An 18,087-nucleotide genomic window follows, 5' to 3' on the forward strand; every position below is an offset into this window, starting at 1 on the left:
TCATTATCGCTATTAATGAGGAAAATTGGATGAGAAATGCATAAAAGTGTCTGAAAATCTTTAAAGTCGATTATCTCGGAAACTATGAGAGATAGAGGCCTCAACTTTACATTCATTGAGAACCTCTGTTAGCGACCCGAGAAAATCGCGCCCCGCGAAAATCCACGAAAATCCGCGAAAATTTCGCGATCCGTCAAAATCAGCGCAACAATTCGCGCCCCGCGAAAATCCGCGAAAAATTCGTGCCCCGCAAAAATCAGGGAAAAAATTTGAGCCCCGCGAAAATCATCGAAAAAATTCGTGCCCCGCGAAAATTCGAGAAAAAATACGCACCCCGCGAAACTCCGCGAATATCCGCGAAAAAATTCGCGCCCCGCGAAAATCCGCGAAAAAATTCGCGCCCCGCGAAAATTCGCGCTCCGTGAAAATTAGCGAAACAATTCGCGCCCCGCGAAAATCCGTGAAAAATTCGCGCCCCGCAAAAATCAGGGAAAAAATTCGCGCCCCGCGAAAATCATCGAAAAAATGTGTGCCCCGCGAAAATTCACGAAAAAAATCGCGAAAAATTACACGCCGCGCGAAAATCCGCGAAAAAATTCGCGCCCCGCGTAAATTCGAGAAAAAATACGCGCCCCGCGAAACTCCGCGAATATCCGCGAAAAAATTCGCGCCCCGCGAAAATCCGTGAAAAATTCGCGCCCCGCAAAAATCAGGGAAAAAATTCGCGCTCCGCGAAAATTGCGCGACCCGCGAAAATCCTCGAAAAATTTTCTGGGCTACAAGATAAACATAAAAAATTCAAAATCACATGCTTAGGATTTCGAGATAAACTACAAAGCGTGATTTTTAACCGGTTTAGAACCGGTTTTTCAAAAAACTAATAGCACAGAAATCGTCGTACGCTCGCGTAGATATATTTAAAAAAAAATTATGAAGATATCTCTTTCCAAACCAGAGATATTGCGTACTAGGAACGGCCGGCCAGACGGCAGCCGGACCCTATATTGCCGGCTTATGATTTTCGGCATCAGGGATGTTCAAGACCGGTGGCAGCCAAAATCCCGAAAGCCAAAATCCCGAACGCCAAAATCCCGAAAAGGCCAAAATCCCGATTGTTCAAAATCCTGATAGGATTGAAATTATATGGAGGAAAATGTTTAGAATAATTTCCCAAGAGACAGAAGATTTCGCTTTGCCTCCAGCAAGCGCGGGTACAATCGTGGGAGTAGCTATAACACTTTTAAGAATTCGGGATTTTGGCTTTCGGGATTTTGGCTTTCGGGATTTTGACCGGGACCCTTCAAAACATATACCCTGTGAATTTCAGCTCGATCGGAGCACTTTGAGAAAATCCGAGGATTACAATAGTTGTGATTAGAAGGAATCACACCTAAAAAAGAAATAGACAAGATACTCACGACTCCCTGTCCACACGTCTGGAGCTTCATCTGACACGTTGAGTTGTAGACATTTCCATTGGAAGCACAAACTGGTCCATCTTGAGGAGCACTGTGAATGGCAGTGAACAATGAGGGATTAGTGAGGAGTCCTCTTGGGAATCTCAGGTGAGCCGGAAGTGAGAGCGATCATGGGAGAGAGTTGCGTGACGATGCAGCCGAGATCGGTGTCTGCACAATTGAGCTGGTGAGAGAGACTTTGGTTATTTATTACCTGTTACAGTCCACGGGACACGATTCTCTGATTGCACTGATGTTGGCGCAGGGCCCCACGTGGGCCATTGACACGGCGGCCATCCCCACGCGACACGCCTGGACACGCAGCATACACCTGTAAATGTGGACAAAAAAAAATAGTTATCACACTTTTTTTGTATGATAATTTTATGCGTAGAAAGTTTCAAAATTTCATAATTTTGAATATTTTGGGCAATTTTGCAAGAAAAACCCGTAATTAACGTTTCTCAATGTCAATTCAAATTTAAATATTGACATTTAACACAGAAAAAGGGTATACGATTGACTTGACGGAGATTGCCGAAGTTATACATGATTTTGAAAACAAAACTGTCAGAAATAGCTTTTTCCCACACAAATAATATACACGAGGTTTAATTGAAAATTTATATCGCAAATTTATTTGCAAATTGATTTTAGTACGACAATAAAATCAGTTGGAAGCTATAAAATCCATTGATCCATTGATTCAAAGAAGAGCTCTCATGAATAATTCAAAATCGCAAATTTCTAATTTCACTCTTTCTGTTATGACCTCTTAATGCAAATGATTCAAAAGACCTTGAGAAATTTAAACAATTCTTAGTTTCTATGAACTGTACTCACCTGTTTAAGTACGTCCTCCCATCTGTTCCACACACTGGATCCTTCTCAGATGGACACCGATGGCCACATTTGGATCCCGAAGCCCTTTCGCAGCCATTGTCATCTTCTGATACAATGTTTGGACCTGTCTTGGAGCAGGTCTTCTTCTTCATCTCACAGAGATTGGAGTAGATGTAGCCATCTGAGCCACAAACGGGTTCCAGAGATGCTCCCAGTGGGGGACACAATCTTGGGCAATTTGTCGAAATGGCTCTAATTTGGCGCTCCGTGGATTTTGCCTTGACAGTGTCTGCAGGAGGAGAAGAAACACCAAAATATGCTGTATAAGTATTTGAATTGCAAAATAACTTTATTATGCATTAATGCATTTATGCGTTTTTAGACTTTCAAATCATCTCCCCTGAAAGTCATAAGTCATACCAACTAATTATGTCAACTCAATGAGAAGAATAAATAATGGAAATTGGTGAAATTGTCTATAGACTTTCTGTATCAAAATCTCTAAAAAGTGGGAACAATTTAGAAAGACTGTAGAAAAAAATCCCGCTCAAGTAACCAAAAATTTTCTTTCAAGAGCTAATAACTCAGCAAATATTGTCTCAATATGGCATTAAAGTGGAACGAAGATTCCACTTGGGAGATTTGTGTGCGAAAAAAAAGCTCAAGAAAGGAACCCGTTGATCAATTTCATCCTCATTCGTTGACCTACAATCCATTGACTGTCTCGAAATTACATCCAGAACATGTCGAATTTCTTTCAGATCTACTCTCATTTCCGGCACTTTGATATTCACAAAAGATTCTTTGTGAATATCGTTTTCTACCCATGCCAAAGAATTGCTTTTTCTCCCAGACAGATCGCCACAGAATGGAGAGAATTTATTACATTTCGTGTATTCATTATTTGCATTATTTACCTAAATACAAGCAAAAACCAACTAAGCAATTTTAAAAGAAGAATTCAATGAAGAAAGCATGTCTGGAGCAGTTTAAATTTAAATCAAGGTGAATACGCGAAGAAAACATACAGAAAATCATATAATAAAATATTTTATGATGGCTGTAAGGCTAAATATTGGTAATTGAATCTGTATTTAAATCAATAGTAAATTTAAAAATTACCTCTCATTTCTTTCATTTGTTTTGAAATTGCTGAACAAAATTATAATTTCTACGTATTATCGCCTGAATTATCTCGATTTAATTAAATTAAATAACCTGAATTAGTTTAATTTGAATTATCTGATTGAGATTCCGATAATTGAAATGTTATATAGTTGTTTTTTTAAAGCGGCCTCATTCTTCTCTACATTAAAAGAAGCCATTTAGTAATGTAAAGATATATTGCATCAAAAACAAACAAAAAGATTATACATTTTAAAAAACAGTATATATTTGCAAACTTGCTCTCAAATCTGAATCTCTCAAATTCGAATGACAGTCGAATTCAAGACATCAAACCTAAGGTTATGTTATAAAATTCATATTGTGGATGATTGAGAACCATATTACTGTGCTCTTTTATGAATATTTATAGACATTATTATCGTACAAAATTAAAAGAAATACATCAATACGAAGATTTCTGAGGTAGGACGGGCATTTGACTTAAAGTGCAAATAAATCCTCAGATCAATTTTGTTATTTTTCAAAATTTCGTTCGAATTTTAAGAGGTGAAAAACGTCATTTATATCCTCCAAGATCTCCAAACGTTCGGATTTGCAAGACTATTAAAAAAAGGGTTGCAAATCGCATTCTTTGCCATTTGCCTGTTTAAAATTGATTTTAACTGATTTAGATCGCCCAAAATAGTTAAGGAATAATACAATTAGTTTTCGGACAAAAATTACTTATCGGTTCAAAATCGGTCAATGGGTCAAGAAACCCTTGTCAATTGTCTGAAAACCCCTTTGCGAAACAACTCGAGGAACCAGAAACCCTTGTCAAAAAAAATAGGAATAAGTTATCCTTTATTCGGATACCGATTCATTGCCGATTAAAATCAGTTCAGATTTATCTGAAATTCCAAGACCTTTCCAATGCTCCAAAACATGATCTAATTTTGTTGTGAAATGCGCTCCCTATAGACCTTTTAACGCTTGACCTTGAAAAAGCGTTATTAAGAATGATTCAGAAATATTTTCAGATATGAACGAACTGTCTTCCTAGGTAGTTTTCTAAAACATATCCAAAACCGGGGGCGGCCAAAATCCCGACAACCAAAATCCAGAAACGGACAAAATCCCGATTGTTCTAAATACTGAAAGGGATGAAAATATATAGAGGATAATGTATAGAATAATTTCCCAAGAAACAGAAAATTTCCCTTTGCCTCCAGCAAACACGGGTGCAATCGTGGGAGTAGCTATGGCACTTTTAAGAATTCTGGATTTTGGTCCATTCAGGATTTTGGCTTTCGAGATTTTGACTGGGACCCATCCAAAACTCACTAAGCGTTTTCTAGCAATCCAAAACAAACATGGGTTTAGGAAGGCAGGAGGGTCTAAATGGGGGGTGGTTAATGCGATACACAACCTCTTCCCTTCAATTTCTATGTTCACCTCCAAGCGGGCTAGAGCCTGGTAAGCCCCGGTACTTTCAGGTGAATGATAGAATATTGGGCAACCAACCCTAGTGGGAAAGTTACGAACCTGAGGCTAAGGGCCTTGACAGACTTGAGGATTAGCTGATAGACGGCTTAGCGTAATTTATATATATATATTAATAATGATTTAACTACATTTCTATCATTTTCTATTAAGCCGTCTCTCGGCTTAAGTCGTAAGTGTATCAAGGACCTAAGGAACAATGGATCCGTCCTTCTAGAGAGGGTTGGCCGAGGGGCTAACAACCCCTTCCCGTAAAACCACGATTGTTACGAAAACTCGCAAGGAGCCTCCCGATATGACAGACTTTTCGAAAGCAACCTATGCTATGTTTCTGGAGCGAACTGACAGAGAGTCACCAGGACTGTAGGAGGTAAGTGCGAGAGGCCCGGTCTCTTTAAGGGACTTTGCAACTACCTAAGTAAGTACGAAACTTCCTAAAACATGTCCAAGACTTAAAAAAATCTCTTTAAGCGATTTCCCAAAATAATATGGGTTTAGGAGGGAAGAAGAACGCCAGGAGGAAAATGAATTATTAATTATTCCAATTAATTATTAACTTCATACGGTAATATTTACGTTATGCGGACTTCATTTTTAGCTACTTTGAAATTAAACACTGAATTTCATGTATTTTTATTTATTTATTTAAATATTTATTAAATATTTTGCCCTATCGCGTACCATGATTCGATACAGCTTTGAAGTTTGAAAATTTTCAATTTTGGCCCATGAGAAAACATGGTGGAACTAAAATATTTTATGGGATTTAAATATTTAGTCTCATGTGAATAACACTTAAGAAAAAAACATTAAACACAAATTAATAGGTTTTAAAGTAAAGAGTTTTGTTGTATATTCAATTGAGTAATATGTTAGCCCTAGAGATTTAACATCAAAGTTAAATCGTCTTTTTGAATTGAAAGACTATTTGGGCTATTTTAGATTTGATTGTAGAATTTTGAAATTATGAAAAGTCTTTAGATTGGTAAAACAGTATAGAAGTTATGACCTCTCTAAACACTTACTTAGAGAATTTTATGTCCATATTGAAGCTGTTTCCTATGGTTGCGTATAAAAAACTCTTTAATATAGATTTAAATTTCTGTAGTGTGTAGAGGCCATTAAGTGGAGCTGCATTGAAAATGGTATTTTTCGCTTATTTCTAAAGGAAATTGGGCCTAGTCATAATTTAATTTAAATCCTTATTTGTTATGTCTCTCTAAATCACTTTACCTTACCCAGCTTCCTTTAGGAGTACGTGAAAAATTTGCGTTTTCAATGTAGCCCCAGCCCGATATAGCCCCCTCTCTATCTACTACTCTCTGGTCAGCATTATTATTACCATTAATCATAAATTATAATTTATTAGTACAACAAATAATATTCTTTATACACTGAGAAAAAAGAGGGTGCGATTAACTTTTTTTCCTCATAACTTTAACATAATAAGGTGTAAAAATTTATCAACATTTTTAATGTTAATTTTACACCTTTTTAAGGGTAAAATTAACATGAAAAGGGTAACTTTAACCCCCAATACACCTAAAGAGGGTAATATTTACACCGATTTTGGATCAATACTGCAGGGTAAAATTAACATTTCCGGAATGTTATTTTAACTTTTTCGGATTTCTCTCTGTGTATAGTGAAAGTTAAGAGGTATCATTTTGATAACTTCTTAAAAATATTTGGTTTGCTGCTTCTCCTTTTAAATAGTTTAATCATCATTCCAAATATTATTCATATTTAATTCTTTAAATTATTCAGCAATACCTGCAATGATCTTCTCTTTTATTACTTATTTATTTTAATTAATAATGAAACAAGGAAAAAGGAATAGAAAGAACAGCAAAAAGTTCTATCGTGTAAATTTCTTCAATAATATCTATAACAATTTTAAGAAATTTATTATTTAATTTGTAGGAATGTTATGTGCTGGATAGGCCTATGGTTTGATACGGCTTAAACCGTAATTATAATCAAGAATAATAATTAGATTAAATTCTCATCAGTTTCCCATTAACTAAGTCATCTCACGGCTTAAACCGTAAGTTTGACTAAAGCATAGAACATCTTAGTAAATTTCTAGGGTATTTTTATTCCCAAAAACATTTTTTTGCGTTCAATCATAAGGTGCTCTAACATCTAACAATTTTTTTCAGGTGTAGGACGCATTGATATGGAATATCTTGTTAATTTGATGGATTAGATTAATGGACATTGCTTCAGGGCCTTGACAGGCTTGAGGATTAGCCGAGAGACGGCTTAGCGTAATTATATTAGAAATAATGGTCAAACTACATTTCCATCATTTTCCATTAACCCTTTAAGGAAGATTGAAAAAAATAAAATTTTACCTACGGCCGTATAAAGCTGTATTTTGCTCTAAAAAGTTAGAAAAAATGATTTTTTCTGACCCTCTATTTTTGACCTTCTCGTCCTTAAAGGGTTAAGTCGTCTCTCGGCTTAAGTTGTAAGTGTGTCTAGGGCATTACTCTTACCATTAGCCTAGTCATTTTAAATTTTGAAATAATAGTCATTTGTATAAACATTTCTAAAACATTCTTGATTCTAAATATTTTATTTATATTTATGATTTATATTGTAATATTTTTTAGTCATAGCTAAAAAAAAATTACCGCAGACGTAATTGTGATAATTTGTTTAAGACACGGTAATATGAGCATCTCAACTGGAGACGTGCAGAAAAACCCGATTTCAATATTAATGCAAAATAATAAACAACCAAAGCGATCAATTGAAGAAGTGTGTCAATTTGTGTGATCATAAAGTGCAAGAGATGTTATAAAGATTCACAAATGAAAGAAGTGTAATTGATTTGGGGCGAATAAACAAACATCTCGAGGTCAATTTGAATAGAAACACTTTTTTTTTTGGATGCTGAGAGAGAGTGAGATGGGGCCAAAGACGACACAAAAACCAAACATAAAGGGCCCCATCCAGCTGCTTGTTTTTCTCACCTTACACCACAAAATCAATATTTGCATTGGTAAATAACAAAAGGTTCAAAAGCATCAATGGATAACTTTCTCCCATTTATCTTTTTATCATTGGAGCGCTCATTCTTCTCCATATTGCATTCATTGGAGAACTATCGCTGATGGAATCATTTTTCCTCATTGAGTGAAATTGCATTGAGACAAATTGTTTGGGTTATTCAATTTTGCTTTGCAAAGAGAAGGCATCTCTAAATAACATAGAGCCGCTGTATCGTGCAATTAAGCGATCATCGCAATAAATCACGCTCCTCATTTCCCAACGAAATCATCCAAAATGCATGAAACTCTATGCGATTCATAAATACACAAAATAGAAAATAATTTCGGAAAGAGTGACATAATTTGTGAATTATTGCGTGGAATTGTGTGTAAATCAACTCCCGGGAGACGGTTTTCCAAAACAGAGAGAATAGCAAAAAATGCCCGTTCTAGGTTTTATTTCTGTTTTTTTAGCCAATTTTGGTCAATGAACCATCTGGATATTTTTATTAATTTATTCTATGAATAAATAAGAATTTTTGTATATTTATTATAGTGATGAAAGACCAATCTGAGGCTGATAAATGGCTATTTTTAGAATATTTTTTTTACGAAAATAACATTTTGGAGAACAGTAGAAATGCCAAGAGTGAAAAGAAGAATAATGAGATTTAAAGAAAGAATGATTATATTACGGACATATCGATTTTTTAAAACGCAGTCTGTTATTCTTAGATAAAACTTTATAATTTATCTTAAATCTTTAGCGGCAAAGATAGAATTTTTCTAAACACAATTAAAGGACATTGGCGTTTTATATTAAACAGCCCTTACTTGACAATAATTCCTGTAAAAACGGACTCTTCGTTTTATAACTAATTGAAATTGATGACTAAATTTCTATATAGTTAAGCATGGTTCATAAACAAATATTTAATTACATAAAAAAATTGAGAAATATAAGTATCCTTCACTGGATCAACCTTCCACCTTTAAAGGATCATCCGGGGATTCTTTAAAAAGTGTTCATTTTTTCGGCTTTTACGATACTGCAAAATTAATGAATATCAACAATGAAAAAGTAATCTTTGGTGTTCGCTTTGATGACAGAAATATGTTATAAGTATTATGTTACATTACGCAATTATGTGATAAATAAACATGCAAAATTTCAAGAGATACTGCTGAATCTTTTCAAAGAATCAAAAGTGATCCATTAGAAAGACAGAATTATTTTAAGCAGTAGTGTTCGTGTGACTAGAACTTCAAAACTTTTTTCAGAGCTTTGCCTAATCAGAGATCCTATTATTATTTTACATTAATAATATTTATTTTACAGAATTAAAATATTAAATTACGCACAGTTAATATCGTAATGGGATGTTTATTACGTTTTACCGAGGACGCTGCTAATTCAAGATTTTATTGCAGAAAACGAATTCACATTTAAAAACGAGCAATAAGTATAAATAACATTTTAAATTTTCAAAATTTATTATTAAAAAGACAGAGGTTAAAGATTCGTCTCGGAATTGAGTAAAATACTTGAAAAACTCCCTTATGCCCTAGACAGACTTACGGCATAAACCGAGATACGGCTTAGGGGGAAATTGATGCAAATGTAGTCCAATGGTTTTAATCAGTATTTTGATTATAATTACGTTAAATCTTCTCTCGGCTTAAGTCGTAAGCATGTCCAACACATTAGAATTTATTTAGAACTTCGTAAATTTAGAACTTGCCTGTACTAAACCAAATAGTAACAGCAATTTGTCTAACTATTACAAAAAATGAAATAATTTCATTTCTCATTTTTTTTTTAAATAAAATTCTTAATTTCTTTTTACTGTATTAACTATTTTTTGTTTCATTTTCCTTTTTTATTTTATTTTTTTAATTGCACTAAAATTCTAACATAAGCTAAGATATTTTTAGTGCAGTAAAATGAGAGAAAAGGTATTTGCTTGAAGACTATAGATACTCTATTAAAAATTTGTCAAAAGTATGATGTTTTCCAATATGAAAAAGGTTTTTCTCATGTACTGAAAAACATCATTTTGACAAATTGAGAAAAGGGTCGGTTTCTAATTTGAAAAAAAAAACTATTTTTCAGAGAAGTTTAAAAATAATTTATATAAATGTAAAAGAATTAGTAGCATAATTTTAGTTAAAATTATTAATTTTGTTTTCTTTTCTTTTATATTTTGCAAAATAATAATAATAATAAAAATTGATTGCTGTAAATTTCACACTAAGAAGTTTAATTCGGTTAAATTTCTTTTAGGGGATATAATTGTTTTCTGATCAGAATACGTAGAAACTAACCTATGAATTAACTTATAAAGGGCTTTTCAGGGCCACACCTATAAAAATAAATAAGACAAGCTTCTTTTAACTTATCTGTTAATAAAAATAAGTGTATAGTACGACTCTAAGAGAATAAACAGCATTTAATTGGAACATTTTTCAAGTCTGTCATAATAGTAATTTACTAGTCTCAAGAGGGAGATACAGTTGGAAGTGACATACTCAATAAATATTTCATTTCTTAATTAGTTTACTCGTTAAAAGCTATAATAGGTTTTAAGTTACCGTAGATGCGGGTGACCTTGCCGCCGCCCTACTGTTCGTAAACTTTTTTATAATTCTAATGTAGATCTTCATCGATCAGACATAGCAGATCGGATCGCTAAAGACCATTCTTAAGTACTAGAATTAAAGAAAAGCTTACGACGAAGAAGTGACCCACGGAGAACAAAGTCTACCGCATCTACGGTACTCAAAATTCTAAAAAGTTTAACATATTACCCGACAAATTATTATTTTTAAATTTTTTTGTATTTACACTGTGGAAACCACATTTCTTTAAATTTTTCAATCAACTTCGTTAATTTTACGGGATCGTGGGATAGGAAAATACATTTTCGGTACATAAGGTCCTTGACACACTTAGGATTTAAGCCGAGGAATGGCTTAATGAAAAATGATAGAAATGTAGTTTTACCATGATTTCGAAAATGATTACGCTAAGCCGTCTTTCGGCTAATCCTCAATTGTGTCAAGGCCCTAATACGTGGTTCAGACCTAAGGCTTAGCCATATGGCTTAACTTCTCTAATATCTCATCAGTCAAGATTTTTTGGAAAATTTTGACTTAGGACTGCATTAATAAGGGCAAATGACCTATTACTTTTAGAAAAATCAATAAAATCTGTTGCTGTTTAAGGTTTTGAGACCCTCGGGAACTGGGCTAAACCTCTAGTCTGAAGACCGTATAAGAGTATCTTCGAGGGGTTGTGCTTTAGAAAATTTCGCTTTTCCTTGCAACTTTTATAACTTTCATTTTTACCAAAAGAAATAAAATTAGTATTAAAAAAAGGAATTTACAAGTCGGATAATAATTAATTACTCATATTGTCAATGGCACGCCTCTCGAAGACATTTTTAAAGAAGTAACTTATAAGCCCCTTTAGGTATAAAAAAAATCAACAATTGCCGCCACACAAAATTAACCATCAATTGAATTGAGGTGAAGAAGTGATATGTGAAATGAATGGCTTTCTGTCTGCATCATCTTCCCGAGTTTATCTCCATTTCAATGGCATCATTTAGAGAAGATGATACACAGGCGAAAACCGATGAGAAATAGCGATCGAGAGAATTTGCACTGGTGAGATTGTACAAAGAAATCCTTTCAGCTCCAATTCCCAAGATGTTCACTGTCCGTTTTGACTAATTCACTTTGCCTGAGACATTACTTGGAGATCTCGATGCAAATCTACTCCGTGTCTCTGACACATCCACCAAGTTCAACGGCCACTCACTTGTCTCTCTCCCCAGCAATATCATATTGAATTTTGTGTCCAATTGTGCCTCCTTCTCTCACATCCATCACTCGGATCACCAATCAATCAATTAATTGATTAAATATTTTAATTTACACAAGGCATCGCGCTGGAAAATGGAGAGACCACGGCAATCACGTAAAATTGAATGAGATGTTGCACCATCATCTTTCACCAAGATCAACAAAGAAGTTCAGAGAGGTCGGGAAATTCCACTGGAATTTCACCATCTCAATTTATTTTATTTTCTCTACATGTTGGTGAAAGATCCAATTCCCCGTGTGCTATATTTTGTTGTAATTTTCGGGAGACGAAAGATCAATCATGAATGACCAGTGAGCACCATCAACTCATCATTAACACTTGGGGTGCTTAAGAAGGTTTGATTTTTTTTTATTTTATTGATTGAGATCCTTCATGCTTCAAGGATGAAAATATCAAGTATATAATATATCAACATAGAAAATGCTTTCTCAATTTCGCAGCAAGTTGCAATTGTTTCCGCAAGAATATTTAGGGTAAGTGTGCCAAATTCCGGCCAGCTTGAAATTTCGGCCACAGTTTTTGTTACTCGAATTTCCATGATTTTTTTAGTTTTTGCACACTCTAGAGATTATACAATTCAAAAAATAACAAAAAATGTCGATTCCACGAAGAAGATGATCTGAAAAAGGCATTGGAGATTTCCGGAAGGGCAAGGAACTATGAGATTGAAGGTGGCCGGAATAGGCAACAAATACTATGTCTACATTTTTATTCATTTTAAAATGTATTAAGAAAGAATTTAGAGAAAATAAAGACGATAGAGTGTCTACAAGATTCCAAGCAACACTATTTATAAAAAAGTAGGAAAAAATTCAATTTGTATTAAAAATATTACATTTCAAGCTTGAGGCTTTGGCGCTTGCATGCAACTATGCCGAAATTTGGCACACTTACCCTATCTAATAATTTTATCGTATCGAAGAAAAATAAATATATTATAGTCAAGTGTGCTAATCTGGACGCCTTGCTATCTGGATCATTTCTGACTAATCCACTTAAAATAATATTTTTATTTCTATAATATAGTCACAACAGTGACATAATATAACTATTCAAGTTGGAGAAAAAGCAAAAATAATATTTTTATCCATTAAATAAGTAAATGCTCGTAAAAAATGTAAGTAAGTAAGTAAGTAAGTAAGTAAGAAAAAAGTATTTTAAATCTAAAGGTTTAATTAAGCCGCTCGGAGCAAAAAAAACTCTAAGTTGTATGCATTTCCGTATTAAAATAACGTTTTTTGCTCTGAACTCCTCAATTAAAAGTGAATTAGCGAAAAGGCGACCCAGTTAGTGCATGCTGACTTATTTCAGTATTATCATTATTTTATAAATTTTCTTTACTATTTTTGATATTTTTTTTTATATTATGTTTCTGAATGAAACGGTAAATGATTCTATGGATTTAGAAGAAGTAAAAAGAAATTTCATCAGTCCAAAAACAAGCGTTTAAATAGCACTCTTCGGAAAACGATCCGGTTACCCCACCTTATTATAATTAAGCGTTTTGTATTGTGAAATGTACCAATTCTAACCTAACAATTTTAAACTGCAGACTGGGATCCTTAATTTTCCGAAAGCCCTAATTAAAAATTCTACAAATTCAGATAAACCATTATTTTATTATTTTATTGTTATTTTTATTATTCTTTTATTGTTTTACCAGAAAAAATTGTAACGTTTTTAGGTTAAATTCTTTTAACCTAACCTTCTTTTTTCTGTCAATCTTAATAAGATAATCTTAATTTTAAAACTGAAAGATAAATTGACAGTCGGTCAATTTGTCTTTAATCAGAACAAATCGAGAACAAAATCTCACATTGCTTTTTTAATTATTATTATTTTTTATTCCAGAAGATAAAAGTTAAGAGCAAACTTAACTTCAAATAAATAAGAGATTAGACTTCGTGGATTCTTTCGATAAAGATTATGTTAATTTTTTTCGATGGATACAAACTCAGATAATTCTATGAAATAAATTTACTATAGAAAGTTTCATAATAAATTAAATTTCCTGGTGAGATGAATTAAAAAAAAATCACAAATCCTTCGTGTTTCAACGACATTATTTAGAATTCACACTGAGTTAAGAATGTGTGTAATCTTTGCAGATATACTCTCATAAATAAGCAATAACCTAATTCATATTACTTTTAATCACACTTTGGTCACCAAATGAATGCCTCTCACACTAAGAATTGTCCAAAAATTAACAAGATAGCCGAAATCCGCCCAAATCAAAGAACAAAGACCTCAAAGAGTGCGAAAATTTCTCAAGAATTCCCAAATTAAACGAGAATGAATAGTTTTAAATGTGACTTAACTGTAAGACAGGGTTTAGTTTAGAGAAACGAATGAGAAGATTATTGACTCTCATCAGCCAAGATTTTGCCAACTTACTTTCGGGTTCCCCGCCAGAAAAAAAATATGCCTGGTTTAGGTAGCATTTTAACCTCATTTGGACAACTTTTCGATGACATTGAGTGATTCGTGATAATAGATTTCCATTTCATCCGATGGAAATTCGACGGTCGCTTGAGCTTTTTCATCGCTGAACCAGATGCATACATTTTGATTGGGGCTTTCAAAACAACATCTCTGGCACAATTGGGGAAGGTGACGAAAGAGTCTTGGAATTATGAAGATTTAGTAGCATATTTCTCGCGTGCGGAGAAATGTTGATGACTTTAGTAGAAGCTGCGAATGTCCGATGTCTGGGTGGTTTAGGTGCAAGAATTCAAAAAGTGATAAGATGACAAACTGTCTTCAATCTCCCATGGCAGATGGGAAAAGTTAAATGAGGATTAAAGAAAGTGTGTTAGAAGAATATTCATAGTAATAAACAGGTTTTTCAACTAAGCATCATCAATATATAAATTTTGTATTTGACCAATCTTCAATTGAGTCTCTTAAGACAGCATTACAAATTCACAATGCAATGCCCTCCATGAATGGGAATTTCACTTGAAGGTTCAATGAAAATTTCAAAATTCTAATTCGGACTAATTTTGAAAAGTTTTCCTTGGTCATTTTTGGATAAGCTTTTATATAAAAATTTCCAAATAATTTTTTTGATTAAAACGGATAAACAGAGCCAATTTAAATATCTTGTGAATTTAAAATTGAAAATTATTTATTTATTTAAAAACAATTGTCAATTTTATTATGTAATGGCCTATATAAAATGTGTATTTAAGTCGGTATTGGTCGTTATCGAGAAGATTACCATATAATAAAAATTATTATATATAACAAAAGATCCATACATTCACCATAATGACCTAACTTAAAAATATTTGTTATAGGAAGACTGTACAGATTTCCGGACAGATTCCAATATTGAACACCTATTATTCCTCAAAATTCTTCAATTTTTTTCATTTGTTCTCACTTTTAAAGGTTTTACAATGCCAAATAAACAAAAAAATGTATTTCTATTAATGATGGTGTGGAAGATCTTCGAAGAATTCCGGAAGAGCAAGGAAAATTCAAGAAACTGTGTCCGATTTTGCACACAAAGCAATGTCTCCATTTTTGCTCATTTTTAAGTGTATTAAGAATTATTCAATTATTGAGAACATTGGTTATTATATACAATCTGCTCGAAATTTATCGCAGTATTCCTATAAGTTAAGGCATTAGACATTTTTCAATTATCTAAAAGTTTCTAAATTGAGTAAGATGAAAGATGATCGAAGAAGACCCACACCAAGGGTCGAAAACTTTGGACAAAAACCTGCTTCTTTTAAATTAAAAGAGGAATATTTTTCTGACGAACACCCGAAGAAAGAATGGAGAAGAGCATATAAATTAAAGGTTATTTAATATAACCGGTATGACAAAGCCTGATGAGCTATTTGAATTTAGCGAATTGAACTTAAAGTCTTATTATTGCACACAGAAAAGAAAATTGTCAGCTAAAAGACTTTCAATATTTTCAACAGTTTTATACCAGCCGTTGGGTTATTGAGGTTCTGATGAAGAGTTTGGGGGAAAGTACTCCCCCTTCGAACGTTCATACCTTCGAATAATGTTAATTTCTTTTACTTTTTCTAAGAGATTTCCACATGATTGTCACATAATTATCAATTTATTGATAAGAAGCTAACTAATATTTAATAGAAATGTTTAAGTTTCTTAGGTTTCTTCGAATTTACATTATTCGAAGGTATGTACGTTCGAAGGGAGAGTACTTTCCCCTATAGAGATCGATGTCGGCCAAAATCCCGAAAATAAAAATCTCGATAGTCGGGGTTTCGGCATTCAGGATTTTGGATATTCGGGATATCGACACCTATTCGGGATTTTGCCATTCACGATTTTGACTTTCGGGATTCTGATCGGAACCCACAGGAATCTGAAATCCATATAAGTTATAAATAGACTAAAAACGCAAGCAAATTGTCAGCTTAAAAAACACATAATTCTTTTCAATTGTTATATAATCAACCTGTAGAAGAATGTAAGAATTTTAAGATACAGTAGAACCCCGCTATAGGCCATCGCTCTATAGTCCACAATTTATCGACCGTTGATTTCAAAATACTGATTTTAAGTTAGGTTATTTTTTTAGTACGCGACATGCAATGTTGTCATAATTATTTTAATATTTTTGGCAAACTTTTTTGAGTAGTTGTGATAATTTTGATCCATAATGAAGAGAGCGAGGACAAGTACCACAATCGCAAAGATGTCGTCGAGCAATTTCAATACTAAAAGTCGTTGATAATTTAAAAAAATGATATGGACTATAGTGCGACCCAAATGTCAAATCTGGAACCAAATATGGACTATAGCGAGACTCTGCTGTAAAATTCTTGCAAAAGTCACAAAATTTACTGTCAGTGAAAATTTTGTTTTCAAAATCGTGAATGAATATGAACAGATACAATCATCTTTAGAAGCCAATGGTTCTATAACTCTTTATTTAAAGAGTTCTACAAGAAGATTTTTAGAAAAAGAAACAAAAACTTATACAATGCTTTATTTATTTCTTTTCGGTGAAATTCCAAAAAGACATCAAAAGTGCATTTCACATGCGCAACTGATCACTCTCTCGTCAAAGAGTCATGTCCACAATTTTCCCATTGTACTCTCTCCAAGTTCTCATTGAAGAATTTCACAATAAAATTTGTAGGTACAAAAATGTATATACAATTCGCTGTCCAAATGGATATAAAATAAAATAGAAAGTAAACGAGTAGATGAGAGATTTATCGTTTCAATTGAGATTCTCAAATGGTATGTTACAAATGAAACTTCAACTTCTGGCTTCCTTCAAGACCGCACTTCACAAAGATGCAAATTATGCAGTCAATTCGCGCGCAAAAACACGTTTCACCATACTCTACTTTCTTTCCCATATGTCCATCCCTAATCTGCTGGACGAGAGAGCACATCCCATCCTAACAATCGATCACTGCATCTTACATTAATTTGCATATGCAAATTATTTCTCTGACAAAATGCTCCTATTATCATTTTAGCGATATGAATGAAGTATCAATTTCCCCAAGCAACTCCATGCCAATTCACTTTTGATGGGCACGTGCGATTTTGCTATGTACAACTCTTTGCCATTTGCTGCAATTGAGTGCATGGCATGAGAGTCTTTGGGTCAGTGTGTTATATGGATAAGCTAATTGAATATTACTGGAGTAAAAAAAAAATTATCAATCAATGGATAGATTCACTTAAGAGCTCATCTGCATTTGCATAAAATTTCACAACAAATCCTGGCCAATTCGCGGATTAGGAAACTTCAAACGCTGCAACACAATTTCAGCAAATCGGTAGCAAATGTTTTATCTTTTAAAAAAAAATATGGTACTAAATTTTTCCATGACAACTCTTCATTTAAAACAAAGAGAGAGAGTTAATTAAAAGTCACCGAACAGCAGTAAATTTTTCGGTAAACAAGATAAACTAAACGGGTTATCTGAAAGCATTTTTGATAGATTCAATAATCCTGATTTACGAGACAACTCAAAGTATTTAGATTTCGGAGAAATTATCTACAAAATTTATGCATTAGTTTTTCTTGTGATAAAAGTGAAATTTGGCAGAAAATATCATTCAAGCCAAAATAAAGATTAAACTTCATTTAATTCGCCGTTATAACTTCTATTTTTAGCGTGTTTGTACATTAAAAAAATGATCTCTATTTAGATATAGTTTTATTTTTGAATCACAGAAATTCGAATATCTGCATAAATCAATCAGTTTCACTAATTTCACAAATCTTACCAGAGAAGTGCTTTTCGACATGAGATATTTTCATCTCTATCTTCTT

The 18,087-nt window shown here is 33.3% G+C and overlaps 1 protein-coding gene across 2 annotated transcripts in view; it reads right to left on the reverse strand.

Annotated features, from left to right (window-relative positions):
* The window catches only part of LOC129801933 (agrin), a 45,120-nt gene that overhangs the window by 10,541 nt on the left and 16,492 nt on the right, over nucleotides 1-18,087 (reverse strand). For both annotated transcript variants that reach the window (XM_055847421.1, XM_055847420.1), the window contains exons 2-4: nucleotides 2,301-2,589; nucleotides 1,672-1,788; nucleotides 1,419-1,509 (exon numbers count right to left, since the gene is read on the reverse strand). In XM_055847421.1, coding sequence (XP_055703396.1) covers nucleotides 1,419-1,509; nucleotides 1,672-1,788; nucleotides 2,301-2,589 — 497 coding nt within the window. The remainder of the gene's footprint in view (nucleotides 1-1,418; nucleotides 1,510-1,671; nucleotides 1,789-2,300; nucleotides 2,590-18,087) is intronic.

This window comes from Phlebotomus papatasi, chromosome 2 (genome assembly GCF_024763615.1).
Source record: "Phlebotomus papatasi isolate M1 chromosome 2, Ppap_2.1, whole genome shotgun sequence".
NCBI classification, from domain to species: domain Eukaryota; kingdom Metazoa; phylum Arthropoda; class Insecta; order Diptera; family Psychodidae; genus Phlebotomus; species Phlebotomus papatasi.